At 46.1% G+C, this 16,758-nt stretch overlaps 1 protein-coding gene across 2 annotated transcripts in view; it reads left to right on the forward strand.

Moving 5' to 3' along the window:
- WNT9A (Wnt family member 9A) overlaps positions 1 to 16,758 on the forward strand; it is a 69,665-nt gene that overhangs the window by 48,325 nt on the left and 4,582 nt on the right. Inside the window, exon 4 of one of the 2 annotated variants that reach the window (XR_014212226.1) lies at positions 4,367 to 7,453. Coding sequence is in view for 1 of the 2 variants with exons in the window: in XM_082192580.1 (XP_082048706.1) it covers positions 4,367 to 4,840 (474 nt within the window). In the remaining variant the exon portion in view is untranslated. Of the gene's footprint in view, positions 1 to 4,366; positions 13,247 to 16,758 lie in introns of those variants that run through there. The other variant, XM_082192580.1, reaches the window with a different exon arrangement.

The following is a 16,758-nucleotide window of genomic DNA, read 5'->3' on the forward strand; positions in this document are numbered from 1 at the left end:
CTGTTTTCTTAGCCCTGCGGCCGCCATACTGTGAGCCCATGGTGGCTTGGTGAACCACTCCCTGTTGGCCTCTTGCTCTGCTTAGTTAGTTGCCAGGCCCCATCCCACTTCAAATGTTTATCTGTTAACAAAACTTTCCCTGTTCACAGAATCCTGGGCATTGTCTCTTGAGGGGACTGAGGAATTCTCTGGCTCTGTAACTTCACACACAACTACAGTGGTACCTTGGGTTACATACGCTTCAGGTTACAGATTCTGCTAACCCAGAAATAGTACCTCGGGTTAAGAACTTTGCTTCAGGATGAGAACAGAAATTGTGCTCCGGTGTCGCGGCGGCAGCAGGAGGCCCCATTAGCTAATTCAGGTTAAGAACAGTTTCAGGTTAAGAACGGACCTCCAGTACAAATTAAGTACATAACCAGAGGTACCACTGTATGACTCCCAGGTGATAATTAGGGAGTCTATGTCAATTTCTCTAAGCTTAAATTTGGTTCTCCACATTACCATGCAATTTATTTTTTAAGTCCTGAAAATTCACCAGCCTTTGGGTGCAAATTTCTCCTAGAACCACCCGTTGTTGTACGTAACGTTGCCTAAAACGGCTCTTTTGCAAAGCTGTTTCCTGGAATAGAATGCATTTTTTGTAAGTTTTCACTTTTTACCTCCAACATATGCATTTCTATGGATGTTACTTGGCTGGAGGGCAGCATTGCAAAATTCGGAGAAGTGTGCATTTCCAAGCATGGCTGTGTCTTGTTTGGTTCTCGTATTGTTTCGGGGAGGTTTGCCGTTAAAGGTGAGCTGCATCAAAGCGTCTTCCCCATCCTTTATGACGGTTGAGAAATACGCTCTAGAAATAGGCCGGTCTGTTGGGCCCTCTGAAAGTGTCTTCTCCATTGCCCTGGCTTGGTGGTCTCTCAGCGGTCTGGAATGTTGTGTTTTCCATTACACACACACACACACTTGCTGCGCTTCTGATCCTAACGGCTCTCCTGAGGCTCAGTAGACGGGTTTCTCCCTCCCGACCCTTTGAGCTATTGGCAGGCCGGATTGCTTGCTGCTATGGGGACAAGGGGAACTTTTTTTCCTGACCCCGCGCTGGAGAATTTGAGTGACGCAAGTCTTCCAATGCCACGCTTGCCGTCCAGCCCACCCCTTTGCCGCCGCTTTAAAAATTTGCTTCCCGGTGAGGATTTCATTTCTCCCTTTTTCACACTCACCTCAGCAGTGTCTCTTTGCCCCAGAAGAGTGCAAGAATCGCCCTCTTTGACCCTCTTGCGCCCATTTCATGCCTCGCTCAAGCGCTTACGATATGACCTCAACGCCGGTGACAAGGCCGGCTTGTCTGGCACGGGGGGTTGAGGTAATTAGCCAGAAGGACTTGGCCAAGCTCCTTCTTTCTCTTTCTCGGTGAGGGAAAAAAAAAAACAAGCCTAAGAATTCTGCAGCTTATTTAAAAAAAAGAAAATGAAAGCACCCCCCCCCCGGCTCCTGCCAGATCCATCCCAGTTCATTCAACTATTCTTGGGAATGGGAATAGTGGAGAAAGAAGCAGGAGTGAGAAACCAAAGAACTCTCTCTCTATCTCCCACCCTCCAGGCCTCCCATGTTCCAAGGTTGCTAGATGATTTTCATGTATATTAAAAACGAGCGGCTATATAATTCCAGCAATGCCCCCTTCTCTTCTGCATATGGTACCTTACCCCCTCCCCTGAAAAAAAAAACCCTCCCCTCGATTGCAATTCTCCCTTTTGTGTCCCATTAATGAAAAGTCAGAGTGTTAGCACACTTGATTTTGTTCCACCAGGCCAGAGTTAAGTGATGTTTTAATTAAATCTGCCTCTCCGCCCCCCCGGCCTCTTGCCCATGTTTCTCAGCAAAGTATCATTAAGCATAACTTTCTGACTACCTCTCCGGAGCGTTGCTAAGTTCCTTAATCCCCCAAAGGGCTGACCCCTTCTTTCTTTCTTTCTCGTTCCCTTCCACTCCACCTCCCGCCCCCCCCCCCGGTGAGGTATGTCTGTTCAAGCGTGTCTTACAAGTCTGAGGGGCACCATGAAAGGGGAGGCTGTTACCCTGGGCAGGATAATATCCATGTTTGCCCTTCCCAGTCTTGCTGGCTTCGTCAGAAGAGGAGGAGGAGGAGAGCCTTCTGGTATTAGGCCAATGGCCCATCTAGTCTAGCTTCCAGATGCCCCTTATGGGAAACCCCCTAGCAGGATTTGAACAGAAGAGTCCTCTGCCCTCCTGCGGTTTACATCAGCTCAGTGGCGTAGCGTGGGTTCTCAGCACCCGGGGCAAGGCAAGTAATTTGCGCCCCCTAACCCGTGGATTTTAGCACTCGAGTCTCTTCCGCGCCCCCCAGATGTTGCGCCAGGTGCGGCAGGCCCCCCTCCACCCCCCACGCTACGCCACTGCTCCCACCACAAGTCTTCAGGACAGCCATCCGAAGGCTGGCGCGGGGAGAAGGTCTCTCCGCCCCACCGCCAGCCTTCGGAGGAGGTCCGAGGACAGTGGGGTTCCTGCTTCCTTGAGGAGGGCCGGCCAAACGCGCCCCCCCAAATGTTGCGCCCGGTGCGGCCGGCACCCCTGGCACCCCCCACACTACGCCACTGCATCAGCTGGTACTCAAAAGCGTTGCTGCCTCTGACCGTGGAGGCAGAGCCACTGACAGCCCCCTCCTCTATGAATTAGTTGAATTGTCTTTGAATTTCATCCAAAGTGTGGGTGCTCCCACCAAAATACTGATTTCTTACAAAAGAGGAGCAAGTATTCTAAGAGAATGGAAATCAAATGAATTATACCAGTTAAATGAATAGTCAAGACATTGGGGGCGGGATAACTTTTCAAGCCCTCATCAAAATAAAAAACATCCTTCCAGTAGCACCTTAAAGACCAACTAAGTTAGTTCTTGGTATGAGCTTTCGTGTGCATGCACACTTCTTCAGAAGCTTTTGAGCTTCCCCAGAGACATCTGGTTGGTGACCAGTGCTGGATTTACGTATACAGTGGTGCCTCGCAAGACGAAATTAATTCGTTCCGCGAGTTTTGTCGTCTTGCGATTTTTTTCGTCTTGCGAAGCACGGTGTCGGGAAAGTTTTGGAAAAGCTTCAAAAATCACCAAAGTCTTAAAAAAATCCCCAAAAGGCTACCACACCGCGTTCTATGAGTAGCTCCTCGAAGTCAAGTCGCAACTGTATTAACGGTGTTAAGAAAAAGGAAACAAACTTGCAAGACGTTTCCGTCTTGTGAGGCAAGACCATAGGAAAAATTGTCTTGCGAAGCAGCTCAAAAAACAAAAAACCCTTTCGTCTAGCGAGTTTTTTGTCTTGCAAGGCATTCGTCTTGTGAGGTACCACTGTAAGCTAAACAAGCTTAGGGCCCCACTCTCTTGGGACCCCCCCCAAAAAAAATTTAAAGGAATAGAAACTGGATGTACATTTCCAAAATACAAGATAAAATACAAATAATATAAAAACCTACATGCAGCAACAGTGTTTTGTGCTGTGTAGGCTCCTATGATGTAAGTCATGGGCCCTGCCTGCTAGCCTGCTCCCTAAAATATCACTGGTTTGCTCATTTCTGTATATAGGGTGCCTACATTCTGCATGTGCAAATGGCTTTAGGGAGTGCCTGACGTGCTCTGGTCCATGGGGTCACGAAGAGTTGGACACGACTAAACAACAACAACCTATTAGGTCCATAAATTACCATATAGCATATATTCAACACAAAAAACTGCGACAATTTGTTGCTGACAGGGACAGCTGGACATATAAAGGGCCCCATTACCTTCAGTAGCTTAGGGCATGGGTAGACAAAGTAAGGCCCAGGGGCTGGATCTGGCCCAATTGCCTTCTAAATCCAGCCTGCGGATGGTCCGGGAATCATTGTGTTTTTACATTAGAATGTGTGCTTTTATTTAAAATGCATCTCTGGGTTATTTGTGGGGCACAGGAATTCGTTCATTTCCCCCCTCCAAAATCTAGTCTGGCCCCCCACAAGGTCTGAGGGACGGTGGACTGGCCCCCTGCTGAAAATGTTTGCTGATCCCTGGCTTAGGGCCTCATCCAACCTAAATCCGGACCTGTTGGTGACTGTGAGAATAGGATGCTAGACGTAATGGCTCATTGACATGATCTAGCCTAGGCTATGCGCCTCTTCTCATGTGTAGAGTTCTGGGAACCTCTTGTCAATGTTAACAGAGAACACTTGTCTTCGTAGCTTTTAGAAGCGTTCTTTTTAAAAAGGAAAGAGGGCACAGTTCATTTGCCTGGAAGCCTGAACCCAGTTGCTCCCCACAGCACCATTTTGCTGCCGGCTCGCTTGCCTTGCCCATCATTAATGCTCAGTTCCTTACCTGCAGGTCATCAAAGCTGGCGTCGAGACCACCTGCAAGTGCCACGGCGTCTCCGGATCCTGCACTGTCCGGACGTGCTGGCGGCAGCTCTCCCCCTTCCACGAGATTGGCAAGCAGCTGAAGCAGAGGTACGAGATGGCCCTCAAAGTGGGCAGCACGACCAATGAGGCCACGGGCGAGGGGGACATCTCCCCGCCCAAGAAGTCCATCCCGGGCCACGGCGACCAAATCCCACGGACTACGGACCTCGTCTACATTGACGACTCGCCCAGCTTCTGCCTGGTGAGCCGCTATTCGCCCGGCACGTCGGGCAGGAAGTGTTACAAGGACAAGAACTGTGAGAGCATCTGCTGCGGCCGGGGGCACAACACCCAGAGCCGCGTGGTGACCAGGCCCTGCCAGTGCCAGGTCCGCTGGTGCTGCTACGTGGAGTGCAAACAGTGTACGCAGAGGGAGGAGGTCTACACGTGCAAAGACTGATGTGGCGCACGAGAGGGGTCTTGCACACCAGCCGATTGCCTTTGCTGATGACGGGAGAGGGCCCACCCCGGGAGGTGAAACAGGGTTTGAAAGGGTGTTTTTCACGGTTGACTTGAGAAGCGATGCCGAGATGGTGTAAGCACTTTGTAGGGTACAGGTGACCCCCCCAACTCTTGCCTTCTTGTTTCCTCGACCTTTTGCCCCCTTCTCTGCAAACCCAGCTGACGCTTCTGGAGACAAGTGCCTATTGCATGGAGTCCGTGTCAATTGTGCGCTGTTGCGAAAAATGCAACAAAATAATTTGTGGTGACTGAGATGGGATCCCTAGTGGTTTTCCCTCATCACTGACCTTCACGAAACTTTGGCCACATCAGGCATTCTCTTTTGGGTAGAGAACCTTCTGGCCTGTAATCTGGATTGTCCTGTTTGTTCCATGGCTGCCTTGAGATTCATGGTGAGGAACGGGAAAAAAGCACCACCCCGTTTTATGAAGAATTCGATACCAAAAGCGTATCAAGGGAAGGGGTGGTGATGTCGGACTTTAGCACCTCTTTAAAGGAGGAGAGTCAAAGTTTAAAAAGTTACATACTGGGATCTCCTAAAATAGGATGTTTCAATGTGGCCTGCTTGATGGAAGGCGGTTGTGGTTCCTCAACGTGGAGGGTTTGGTTTGACCACCTCAACTTTGAAGCAGACATTGTGAGATTTCCTTCCAGATTTCAAGACATCCCGTTGCATTGCCCCACTTCAATCCCCCTTTCACTTATTGTCACCTTCACAATCTACTTTTGTAAATGATGAAAACCACTAGAGGCCTTCTTAAACTTTCCCAGGGACACACCAGCACTCTATAACTCCTTATTGTTATTGTTTTTATTTTGTACCTCTTATTGCTCCAAAACTCACCCTGTGGATGCTGCCTTAAATTCCAGTACGTATTGAAATCCTAACTTCTGGACATGCAAGTCGCCTTCCTGGTTTTTTGGAGAAACCCTGTTGCCTTATAGGCTGCAATGCTGCTTTGACTTTTCCTCGTAAGCCGTTCTTGACCGGATCGCACAACCCAACTTATTCTACATCTCTTCGGATCTCATTCCAGTTACACTCAACAGCGATAGTGGTTTATACCGGCACAGATCTCTGTAAAGATCTTTGTAACATTTCCCTCCTTAAGCCGCTAGATTGAGGCATCATGTGTGTTAGAAATCAAGTACAACAGCAGTGAAAATACTGGGTTCTGAGTGACTGACTGGCGACCATCAAGAGGGGAAGGGAAGCCAGAGAAGAACCAACAGCAGTGACCAAAACCAAAGGGTGGTCTGGGCTACTTGCGATTCTCCCATTGCTTTTTTAGAATTGGAACGTTACAGATCTGATGACTTGGCTGCGACAATTTTCCTCCTTCAACAATACTACTTGGATCAGAAGCGGCTAGCTAACTTCTTGGCAAAGTGCCCACTGTAGGCAGTGATCAGCATTTCTGATTCTCCAGTAGTAGCATTTTTTTTAACTTTTTTTTAAAAAAACCTGTTGACCTGGTTTTCAGTGGGGAGCTGGATAAGAAAAAAACCTTCTGCATGGTTTCCGTTTGTGTGCCTGGGGCTGTCCAATCTTCGAAGGATGCCCTCTCTAGCTTTTTTTCCTTTACTGCCGCTTCTCTAAAATAATAATAAAAAATAGTAGCCACTCTCCTCGTATGTAAGCTATATTATTGTGCATCTACTGGGAGGGGATGGATTTGACTGGCTTTGTATACTGTCAGATTGGAAAACTGATTGAGGGTTGGTCAAGAGGCAAGGACTGCTTTTGCTGGTCCAGGATTCTGCAAAATTGGAAGACAGTACTTCTTGTCCATCTTTTTGAAGGCCAGATGAGACCGGTTGCAACAGATGTTGAACCTCAAAGACACCTATTCCCCTCCCTCTCTGCCCTGGTGGCTCTCCATGCAACAGACTCCTCAATCTGAACTCTGTCCTTGGGTGTCACACCAGATGGACCAGTCCTGAAGTTCTGTGCAAATTGGTTTAAGAAAAGGCTGAATAGAAACCTATTATTCAATGTGGATATATATAAATATATATATATATATGCGCCTAAATATAAATATAAATATGGAACATTTATTTATTAAGCCTTTCAGAAGTACCTTCTTATGGTTTCAATGTGGTATTATGTCCAGTCCTCTCTTGAGCATGCTTGAGCTCTCCTCCCCACCTTGTTTTGCACGCCCACATAATTTTATCCAAATCATTACTTCTTTGACAAAATTTAAGATGCACGCCACATGCCACATTCTCCAGATTTTCTTCTTGTGTGTGAGATCTGGACCACTCAGCTCAGTCCTTGCTCACTGGAAGAACGGATCACAAATAGTCAGGGAGGAAAGTTTAGGCCAGTCCACATTTTTCAGCGAACTGACCTGAATTTACACCCCCTGGGTTTGATGTGCGACTTGGAACATAATTTTCCTTTGGATCTTGCCCGTCTCCAAATTGAAGAAAAAAAAAATGTATTTCCAGATGCAAAAATGGGGTAGAACCAAACAGATATAGGGATTGATTCTTAAGAATTTGATATGAGGTAGAGCAGGCATAGGCAAACTCGGCCCTCCAGGTGTTTTTGGGACTACAACTCCCATCATCCCTAGCCAACAGGACCAGTGGTCAGGGATGGTGGGAATTGTAGTCCCAAAACATCTGGAGGGCCGAGTTTGCCTATGCCTGGGCTATGGGTACTGACTCATCCATGCCTGATCTCACTATGGTACCTTAACTATTACAGTTATGCTCCATTCTAAACTGGGGTCAGGGCCAGACTGAGCTATTTTGCTGTCCCAGGTGAAACCTGTTTGAGTGTGTTGAGGTACGGAGGGCCACCATTTATGTTTTTCTCCCTAGGGAGTGTTTCCCAATTTGCAATTGGCAAGAACGAGTGTATAATCTGGGAAACTTTTTGCCAAAGACAACGTGACCCCAAAGATCTGTGTTGAAGAGGAAGCGAGGGGATTTCTTTCCCCCATTTCCGAGCCAACGACTTTGCCTGTTGCCCTGTGCAGCCCCCATGATTGGGGTAGCCTTGTGCCTTCCTGGGCCTGTCCCCCTTATCAGCTGTAGATGACCTTGCTTTCTGGATCTTTGCCCAGGTTGGCTGACGAAAGGCAGACATCCTTACACACACACACACACACACACACACACACACACACACACACCAGTTTCTTGCTTTTGCTGGGGCTCCTCTCTTGTGAAACCATCCTGATTGAGACCAGCGTGCGATGAATTGGCTTTAAGTTAAGTGGAAGAAGGGGTAGCTCCATCTTGAGTGCTATTGGCTAGGTGATAGTCTTAATGGCTGTAGCTCAGTGGCAGAGCAATTGCTTTGCCTGCACAAGATCCCAGGTTCCATCCTCAATATCTCCAGGTCAGGCTGGAAAAAGTTCCAGTCTGATACTTGGCAGACAATGCTGAGCTAGTTTCACTCAATGGATTGCCGCTGGTGATAAACCTGGCTGTAAGGAATCAAACCCTTGTAATGGATGCCACTGTGGTATTTTGCCGTGGAGATCTGGCTAAATGTTGTGTTCACCGGAAAACAAAAAGCGTGAATGGGCTTTTTCTTTCTTTGACATCTTGCCCGTATGGGTAGGATGGTGCTGTAGCTGACCGTAGGAACCCAGCTTTGCTGCAAATATTGATATGCCAGTTTGAACTGGAGTTGGGGGAACCCGCAAGATGCCCGCATTCTATTGCAAAAACGTTCTCAAAACGTGGGGGAAACCATCACGGGTCCCGTGCAATTTAAAAAGGAGCAAATCTCTGGGCTCACTTAGGACTTCCTGTAGAAATCTGCATAGGATCACAGCCCTAAATTATATTGCATCTCAAAGTTGGTCAGCCTGTAACTGGGTGGCAAATTTGAGTGTACCATTAAAGACAATCCTGTGAATTGTTACTCCTCAGTGAGCCCTATTGAGATACTTGCACAAGTAAGTGTGCATTGGATTGCAGCTTCAGATTAGTAATTTTACCCCCAGTAAAGGGGAAGGAGGGATTCTGCATTTTTTGCCTCCAACCCCAAAATGTCTTGGGCCCCAAATCCTGGATGGAGTTCCCTTGTGGGTGAAAATGTGTCAACCTTCTGAACTGAGAGCATTGCAATAGTAAAAGGCCAACTTTTTAGGACTTCAGATAGGCAGAGTAGTGAAATTGCAGGTGTACATTCTGGGAATGTGGCCCCCGTTTTTTTGTACATGCTTGCCTTGTTGAAACCTTGTCCCAGATCACACATCACAGTAAACCACAGTCAGCGATTTTGCATGAGCACACCTATTCTTGCGTAGAGAGGAAAAGGGTCATGACTCCTTGCCTAGTGTTATGTCGAAACCAGGGACTGTGGTGTATCTCAAACAAACCATAATTGGGTACAGATCATGGTTTGCTTGGGGAGCAAAATAAATCCTATTCCTTGGTTTGAATGAATGCAAGCCAACAACCATGGTTTGTTATTCCCCAACTCTTGCAGGGAGGTGCAAAATGAACATAATTGGCTTATGCACAGTAAACCATGGCTTACCCTGATGTGTGAACATGGTCTTATGTGCAGCTGTGCAAAGAAAGGAGAAGCAGAGCATCTCTTGCAGTCTTTTCCCACCCACGTTTGCTCAGAAGTTGGTCCCGCTGAATTCTATAGGACTTCCTCCTGAGTAAGCGTGTGTAGGAGTGTGGCCTTTGAGCTGAGAGGCAAAGGAGTGAGTGAACTACTGAGTGGGAGAAACTCCTCTTTGTATAATAATTCACGCACTGAAGCCCGGGTGTTTCTGTAAGTATTTAAAAATGTATTTATGTTAATGCAAATATTATTGCTTTCATGTTATATAGATATATATATATTGTAAATAGTAAGGTTTATTCTCCTGTGGTTTTTTAAATATATATATATAAATAGTATTGAGGCACATGCATTGAATTGTATAGGCAGGTGTAATACACATTATTATTATTATTATTATTATTATTATTATTATTATTATTCCCCTTTTGAGATTGGGCTAGCTTTTATGGGGCTTTCATCAACCCAAGGCCATATTACAAGTTGTCCTCCCCAGTAAGGTTGATGCTTGTGTGCAGTGCTTGCCTTAAATCCTGGGAAACTAACATGGTGTCTTACATGCTATGTAGGATTCAGACTGCCCTCCAGCCCTGACCATTGGCCCATGCAGACTGAGCGCGGTGAGGGTTATGAGTCTCTACACAATATGAGGACAATATGTTGGCTCCCCCTGCTATCAATGTTGGTGGAGAGACAATTGACCAGGATCCAACACGCTACCCTTTGGAGAAGCTTCCAAAGGCTGGCTTGTGTCCAGTGAGACTTTTGATTTCGAGTTTAACCCCCGAGCTGAATCTCAAAACTGCTCTCGAGACTCCTTGGTTTCTGAAAAAACCTTTTTGTGTCATGGAGATGGGCGAGGGAGTTTCTGTTGTTTGTGGAACTGCAAGTCGAAAGCCCGCCGGGTTCTGCTTAACTAGCTAGCCGTGTTGGTTCTTTAGATGCTCCCTATGAAACAGAACGAGGGAGAGAGAGAGAGAGCCCTCAATCCAACCTTCACCTACCTCTCGGTGTTGTTAGACTGTAGCTCATATCAGCCACAGCTGGGCGTTGCAGTCCAACAACATCTGGAGGGTACCATGTGGGTGAAGAGAGGCCTTAAATTTCATTAAGTTTTAATGAAATTGTCCTCTAGTAGCTGAGGGCCAGCAGATCCCTTGTATTCTACACCTTCCATTTTGCTTCTCTTTGTTGCTTAATCTCTTGCGGCTGTTTCATAAGTTAACGTGTTTAGCAAATGCTCCTAATATACACACAACGATATTTCGTAGTAATATATATGCAATATGGGTGCACACTGCAGAGGATGTTTCGCTCAGCCATGGTGCCTTGTAGCAAATGCCCTTGTGACCATCTGCCTTCTGCATATTTATGGCAGTTTTGTGGAAACCCAGGAGAGTCAGCGTTAGGGTGTTTTTTTGCAAGACAAAATGAAACAAACCCAGGAGGATGTGTTTTGTTGAACCTACTGAAGTTGCAAAGAACCTGTGGCCGTCCATGCAGTCACCAATTGACTTAAATGGGCATGTTGAGACTGTTGCTCCCCTATTGAATTGTACTGGGTCATGATCATGGTGTTCATGGAGATGGGTTATTCATCATCTGCCAAATTCCCACTGGGTCCAAGAAATATCTGCTCTTAATGGGTTTTTTGTTCCATGACCTAGCAGTGGGCTGTTCCTATTTGTAGCCCAAAAGTAGGTCGTTGACCCAAAGCTGAAAATGATCTTGTGTTGTTTTAACACATTGGTTATGCCTTAAGGTAGACACGTTCCTGGTCTCCTAGAACACTTTTTGCTGCTTCAATCTAAGGCAACTGGTTCTATTGTGACAATCATAAGGGTTGGCTCCTTTGTAAAACATGGAGCGACAGTACACTTTGACTGTCAGTCTTTTCCAGGCAAAGTGTAAATCTGACTCCACATGAAACCTAATCAATGAAGGGGAGAGGATGGAGAAGAACCTGCCACAGCTATTCTAGCCCAGGGCCAGCTAGGGGCAACCTAGAGAAGGCTGGAACATAGGCAAGTCATAACATAGCAAGTCATAACCTTGGTCAATCTAGCTCAGCGTGGTCTATCCTAACTCGTGGCCCCGTTCTAGGGTTTCAGATGAGGCGGACATTCTCAGCTCCTCTTGGAGATGCTAGGAATTGAACCTGGAATGTTCTGCACACAAAGCAGACTTGGTTGAGCACAGCACCAGTGGATTGTGCATGAGTTGGACTGCTGTGGTGGCCATCTCGCCTCTCATTGATTTCCTATACCTCTCAATCTTGATGGAAACCACATTGAGTCCTATCAGGGGAAAAGGCGGGCTATAAATAAATGTATAATAATAGTAATAATAATAATAGGTTCTCCTTGCCCAATCAACCTTGTCTTACCGACATTCTTCTTCTAGTGGGTGCACCCATTATTTATATAAATTACTATTCAATAATATAGTTGCAAACTACTTTCCCCAAGCTGATGTAACTGAGACAGCTTTTGTGGTAGGTTTTCCGGTGTTACATTCAAACCCACAAAACGCCACACCAGGTCCTGTCTTCTAAGACTGCCTGAGGCAGCCCTTGACTTGCGGACCTCTAGGTGGTATTGAGGGTCCGATTCCCATCAACCTTTGCAAGCTTTACCCATTGTTAGGTATGATGGGAGCTGTAGGTCAACATCTAGAGGTCACCAACTTGGGGAAGGCTAGGCCGAAGGTGGAAGAGTCAGTGGTGTGCATAGAAAGTTGTCAACGTCCTATCGGATGGTAAAGGCCGCCATGTGGTTGTCCTTGAGATGGACCCAGGATATGATAAGTTGATGTCAGGTGCCGTAATAAAAGGGTTAGACCTGTTAGGGTCTTACTTCCAAGACATGTGAGGAAAGGGGGAAGTACAATGCTTCCCTTTTGAAGCTAAAAGTACAGCCAAAATGGCACCCCCATGTCAACTGGTTTTCTCTCCGTGCCAAAAAAATTGTTAGGATCTCTTTCCCTTGCATGTCACAATTTGTAGTGGAGATTGTAGGGGTGGGGAGTCTTAAAATGATGTCGAAAAGGCTGTAGCTGTGTGGTAGAGTGTCTGCTTTGTATGCATAAGCTCCCAGGTTCTGGCATCTCAGGGTAGGTTTGGGAAAGATCTCTGCCTGAAATGCTCTAGAGCTGTTGCCAGTCCGTGTAGACACCACTGTACTAGATGGGCCAAAGGTTTGAGTCTGCGTAAAAGAGCTTCTTGTTTACCTAAGCCAATGCAAGAGGGGAGGTGGAGAACTCTGCAGGATATGTGTTCAGCAGCACTTTTCTTAAATTTCAAGGTTCATTGTTTCAGCCTCTATTTATTGGTTTGGAGAAAGACATAGAGAGGTGATCTCCCTGAATATGAAACAAACAAACAAAACCAGCCTTTGGGTATGAATGATTAAGTTTTAAAATTGCCATCTGAATTGGATCAGCATCCTCCGTTTCTGTTTTGGGTGTATCTATTTTTAGTATATAAAAAAAAGTATTGTTTAGCTCATTAATGGTCTCTGATTCCATTTTTTCATCTAGGAAGCATGAACGGGGACTTGTTGTGCAGACTGAGTTCCTTTTGGGAAGGGTTGTGAGGAGCAAATTCTGACATATGAAGGATTTGTAGTATGTATTATTATATTTTCCAGGGGGCGGGTTTGGGGTGGTTAATGTCTTATGGGAGCCTAAATTATTTTTCTCTACCTCATATGTACAGCTTTGTTTAGGTATAAACCTGATTCTTGAGTGACTGTGGAGAATGTATTTAAATTATTTAACATCTTTGTATAACAAATGAGAACAAATGAAACAATAAATGTATTTTAAATTATATCATGGAGCCTGTCTTGATATCTTGCTGAGGTGGAATGATGGCCCGGGGGGGGGAGGGAGTGTGGGTCCCATGGGTCTTCCAAGACTTCTAGAAGTCTCCAAAAACAGAGTGCTTTCCAACGGTAGAGCAGCTGTCTATGTAGTATGATGTTGTGTCCAACTCTTAATCATAGAGGAGTTGTGAGGAACCTTTGGCCTTCCAGATGTTCCTGAACTACAACTCCCAACAGCCCCAGCAAGCATAGCCAATGGCAAAGGGTGATGGGAGTTGTAGTTCAGCAACAACTGAACTACAAGGTTCCCCTCACCGCCCAGTAATAGAAGGTTGGTGTACAGTACAATCCAGATAACATGGGTTAGAAGCTTTCTATAGCCAATTCAGCTAAACTATTTGTGGAGTGCAACCACACAGTCCATGATTATGCTATCGAATTTGGAATAAAGTTCATGAAGAGATAATAAAGATTTTTTAAAAATCGTTCAACAAGAAACCAGATGCGTAATTTCTGGGATTAATAACAAATGACATCCCCATAAATAAGAAAAGGATATTCTTATACGCATCTGCTGCCGCAAGAGTTCTTATAGCAAAGAACTGGAAGGGAGACAAAATACCCACAATAATAGATTGGCAAATCAAACTTACTGAATTTGTTGAATTGGCCAAAATGACGACAGCTATCGGAGGTCAAACAAATCAAAATTTAATAAAAGAATGGAGTTGCGTGAATGAATATATGAAAAAACACTGCTCCGGTACAGAAATATTGATGTGTAAAGAAGGTTTGTAAGCGGAAAAGGTTACAAATGCAAGTAAAATCAGAATGTTTGTCAAATACAATATAACAACACAAATGTAAAGATAAGTTATAGAATTAAGGTCAAGCAACGATGGAAGGAAGTAAAATTTTAACTCACATTTCAAGTTATTTCGAAGCAATGGTGAGGGGGTGAGGTAGGGGGATGCTTTGTGTTACTAACATGTACACATGTTTAAACCTTTCTTTCTTTCTTTTATTTTGTAGAGATAAAAACTTCATTTATTTATTTTTTAAAGGATTTGCTCCTATGGCAGGTAGTGATCACCACCAACTCTGGTGTCTTAGAAAGGCAGAATAGATGAATATATGGAGGAAAAGGCCATGTTTTGCCTCTGAATACAGCTTGGCCCCTGCTCCTGCCAACCTAGCAGTTCGAAAGCATGTCAAAGTCCAAGTAGATAAATAGGTACCGCTCTGGCGGGAAGGTAAACAGCGTTTCTGTGTGCTGCTCTGGTTCGCCAGAAGCGGCTTCGTCATGCTGGCCACATGACCCGGAAGCTGTACGCCGGCCCCCTCGGCCAATAAAGCAAGATGAGCGCTGCAACCCCAGAGTCAAACTCAAGTGGGGAGCACTGTTGCACTCATGCCCTGTTTGCAGGCTTCCCATAGGTATCTGGTTGGCTACTGTGATAACAGGATGCTGGACTAGATGGGCTATTGGCCTGATCCAACTTCCAGGTTCCACTTGTGTTCTTAGAATCATAGAATTGTAGGGTTGGAAGGGTCCTAGAGGGTCCTCTCTAGTCTATCCCTCTGCAATGCAGGAATCCCTGACAGATGGTCCATGCAAGCTCATTTTTAAAACCTCCATAAGAGGAGATACAACCTTCTTAGGTAGACTCTTCCATAGTCAATCAGCTTCTACTGTCAGAATGTTCTTTCAGATGTTTAGTCCGAACCTCCATTCTTTGAATCAATTGGGTTGAGTCCTTCCCTGTGGAGCAGCAGAAAACAAGCTCGCTCCATCTTCCGTGTGACCCCCCCCCCTTCGGATATCAGAAGATGCCTGTCATAGCACCTCTCGGTCTCCTCTTTTCCAGGCTAAACATACCCAACTCCTCCAATGGTTCCTCCTAAGGCTGGGTTTCCAGACCCTTCACCATCCTGGTCCTCCTCATCCTGTGTGTGTTCCAGTCTTTCAATATCCTCCTTAAACTGTGATGCCCAGAACTGGACTCAGTACATTTGTAGATTCTTTGTTCACTTCAAAGTTCCATTTAGCTGATGGAATTTATTCCCTTATCTATATCTCTTCAGGGTTGTTGACTTTGAACGGCTGGACATTGAGCTCCAATGGAAAATGGGTTCCACATATAAGGCAGACACTACCTGCTCTCAGAAATGTATAATGAAACTGAGTTGGGTCAAATATCCATTTATGCATTGAAAGTGAGGGCCATCTTGACCCTAAATCGAGACTTCGTTGCTGCAGTGTACTTACCCTAAGCCTTAATCCAGACCTCCTTCTGTCATTTGCTGTCTTTCCTTTATACAAGCTGATATTGCGATGCCTTTGTTTACTTTGGCTCTTTGACTAAGACGACAGACGCACAACACCCATCTCTCCCTTAATGTGGCTTTTGCCATATGGGCCTCATACTGCCGAGATGTTAAAACACCCTATTTATTTCACAAACCACAAATGTGCTTGTTTAAAACAAAACAAAAGTCTTTCCAGTGCAGGCTGGGAACAGGATCACTCAACCCTTTAATGAATTTCAGTTCCTCATGGTGGTTGGTCTGTGTAGCTGGCTACCGCCTTAGAGCAGTGATGGGGAAACCTCTGGCTGACTCCAACTCCCATCAACCTTAACCAGCATGTCAGAGAAGATGGACACTGCAGTGGAGAAACATCTGGAGGACAGCAGGTTCCCCATCCCTGATCTAGAGGGCTGTGTAGAATGCCTATGGCCTTTCTTAAGCTAGATGCTTTGGACTACATCTCCCATCAACCCCCGCCAACAATGTTCAGGGATGATGGGAGTTGTAGTCCCGTAATACCTGGAGGAGTTCCGCAGCCCTGGTGCAACCATTGAGATGGTTGAGCATCTTCCACAGGCCTCATACATTGGTTGGCTGTGGATTGACCCTAGAGCAACCTTTCTCAACCTTGGGTCCCTAGATGATGTTGGACCACAACGCCCATCATCCCTAGCTAGAAGGACCAGTAGTCAGGGGTGATGGGAGTTCTCCAAGGAGTTCTAGGTTCTTCTCATTTAATCACTACCCCAACAACCCTTTGAGGTGGGTTGGGCTGAGAGGCAGTGGCTGCCCCAATGTCACTCAGTGAGCTTAGGAAAGACTCGCCGCGTGGTATCCTGGAGAGCCACTGCCAGTCAGTGTAGAGAAACACTGAGCTAGATGAACCAATTGTCTGGCTCAGTAGGAGGCAGCTTCCTATGATTCCTACCCCATGACTGTATACTTGAACCCTGGTCTCCTAGGTAAAGGTAAAGGTACCCCTGCCCGTACGGGCCAGTCGTGTCCGACTCTAGGGTTGTGCGCTCATCTCACTTAAGAGGCCGGGAGCCAGCGCTGTCCGGAGACACTTCCAGTTCACGTGGCCAGCGTGATGAAGCTGCTCTGGCGAGCCAGCACCAGCGCAGCACACGGAAACGCCGTTTACCTTCCAGCTATAAAGCAGTACCTATTTATCTA

Source organism: Podarcis vaucheri (assembly GCF_965113315.1).
Source record: "Podarcis vaucheri genome assembly, chromosome: 12".
In the NCBI taxonomy this organism is placed as follows: domain Eukaryota; kingdom Metazoa; phylum Chordata; class Lepidosauria; order Squamata; family Lacertidae; genus Podarcis; species Podarcis vaucheri.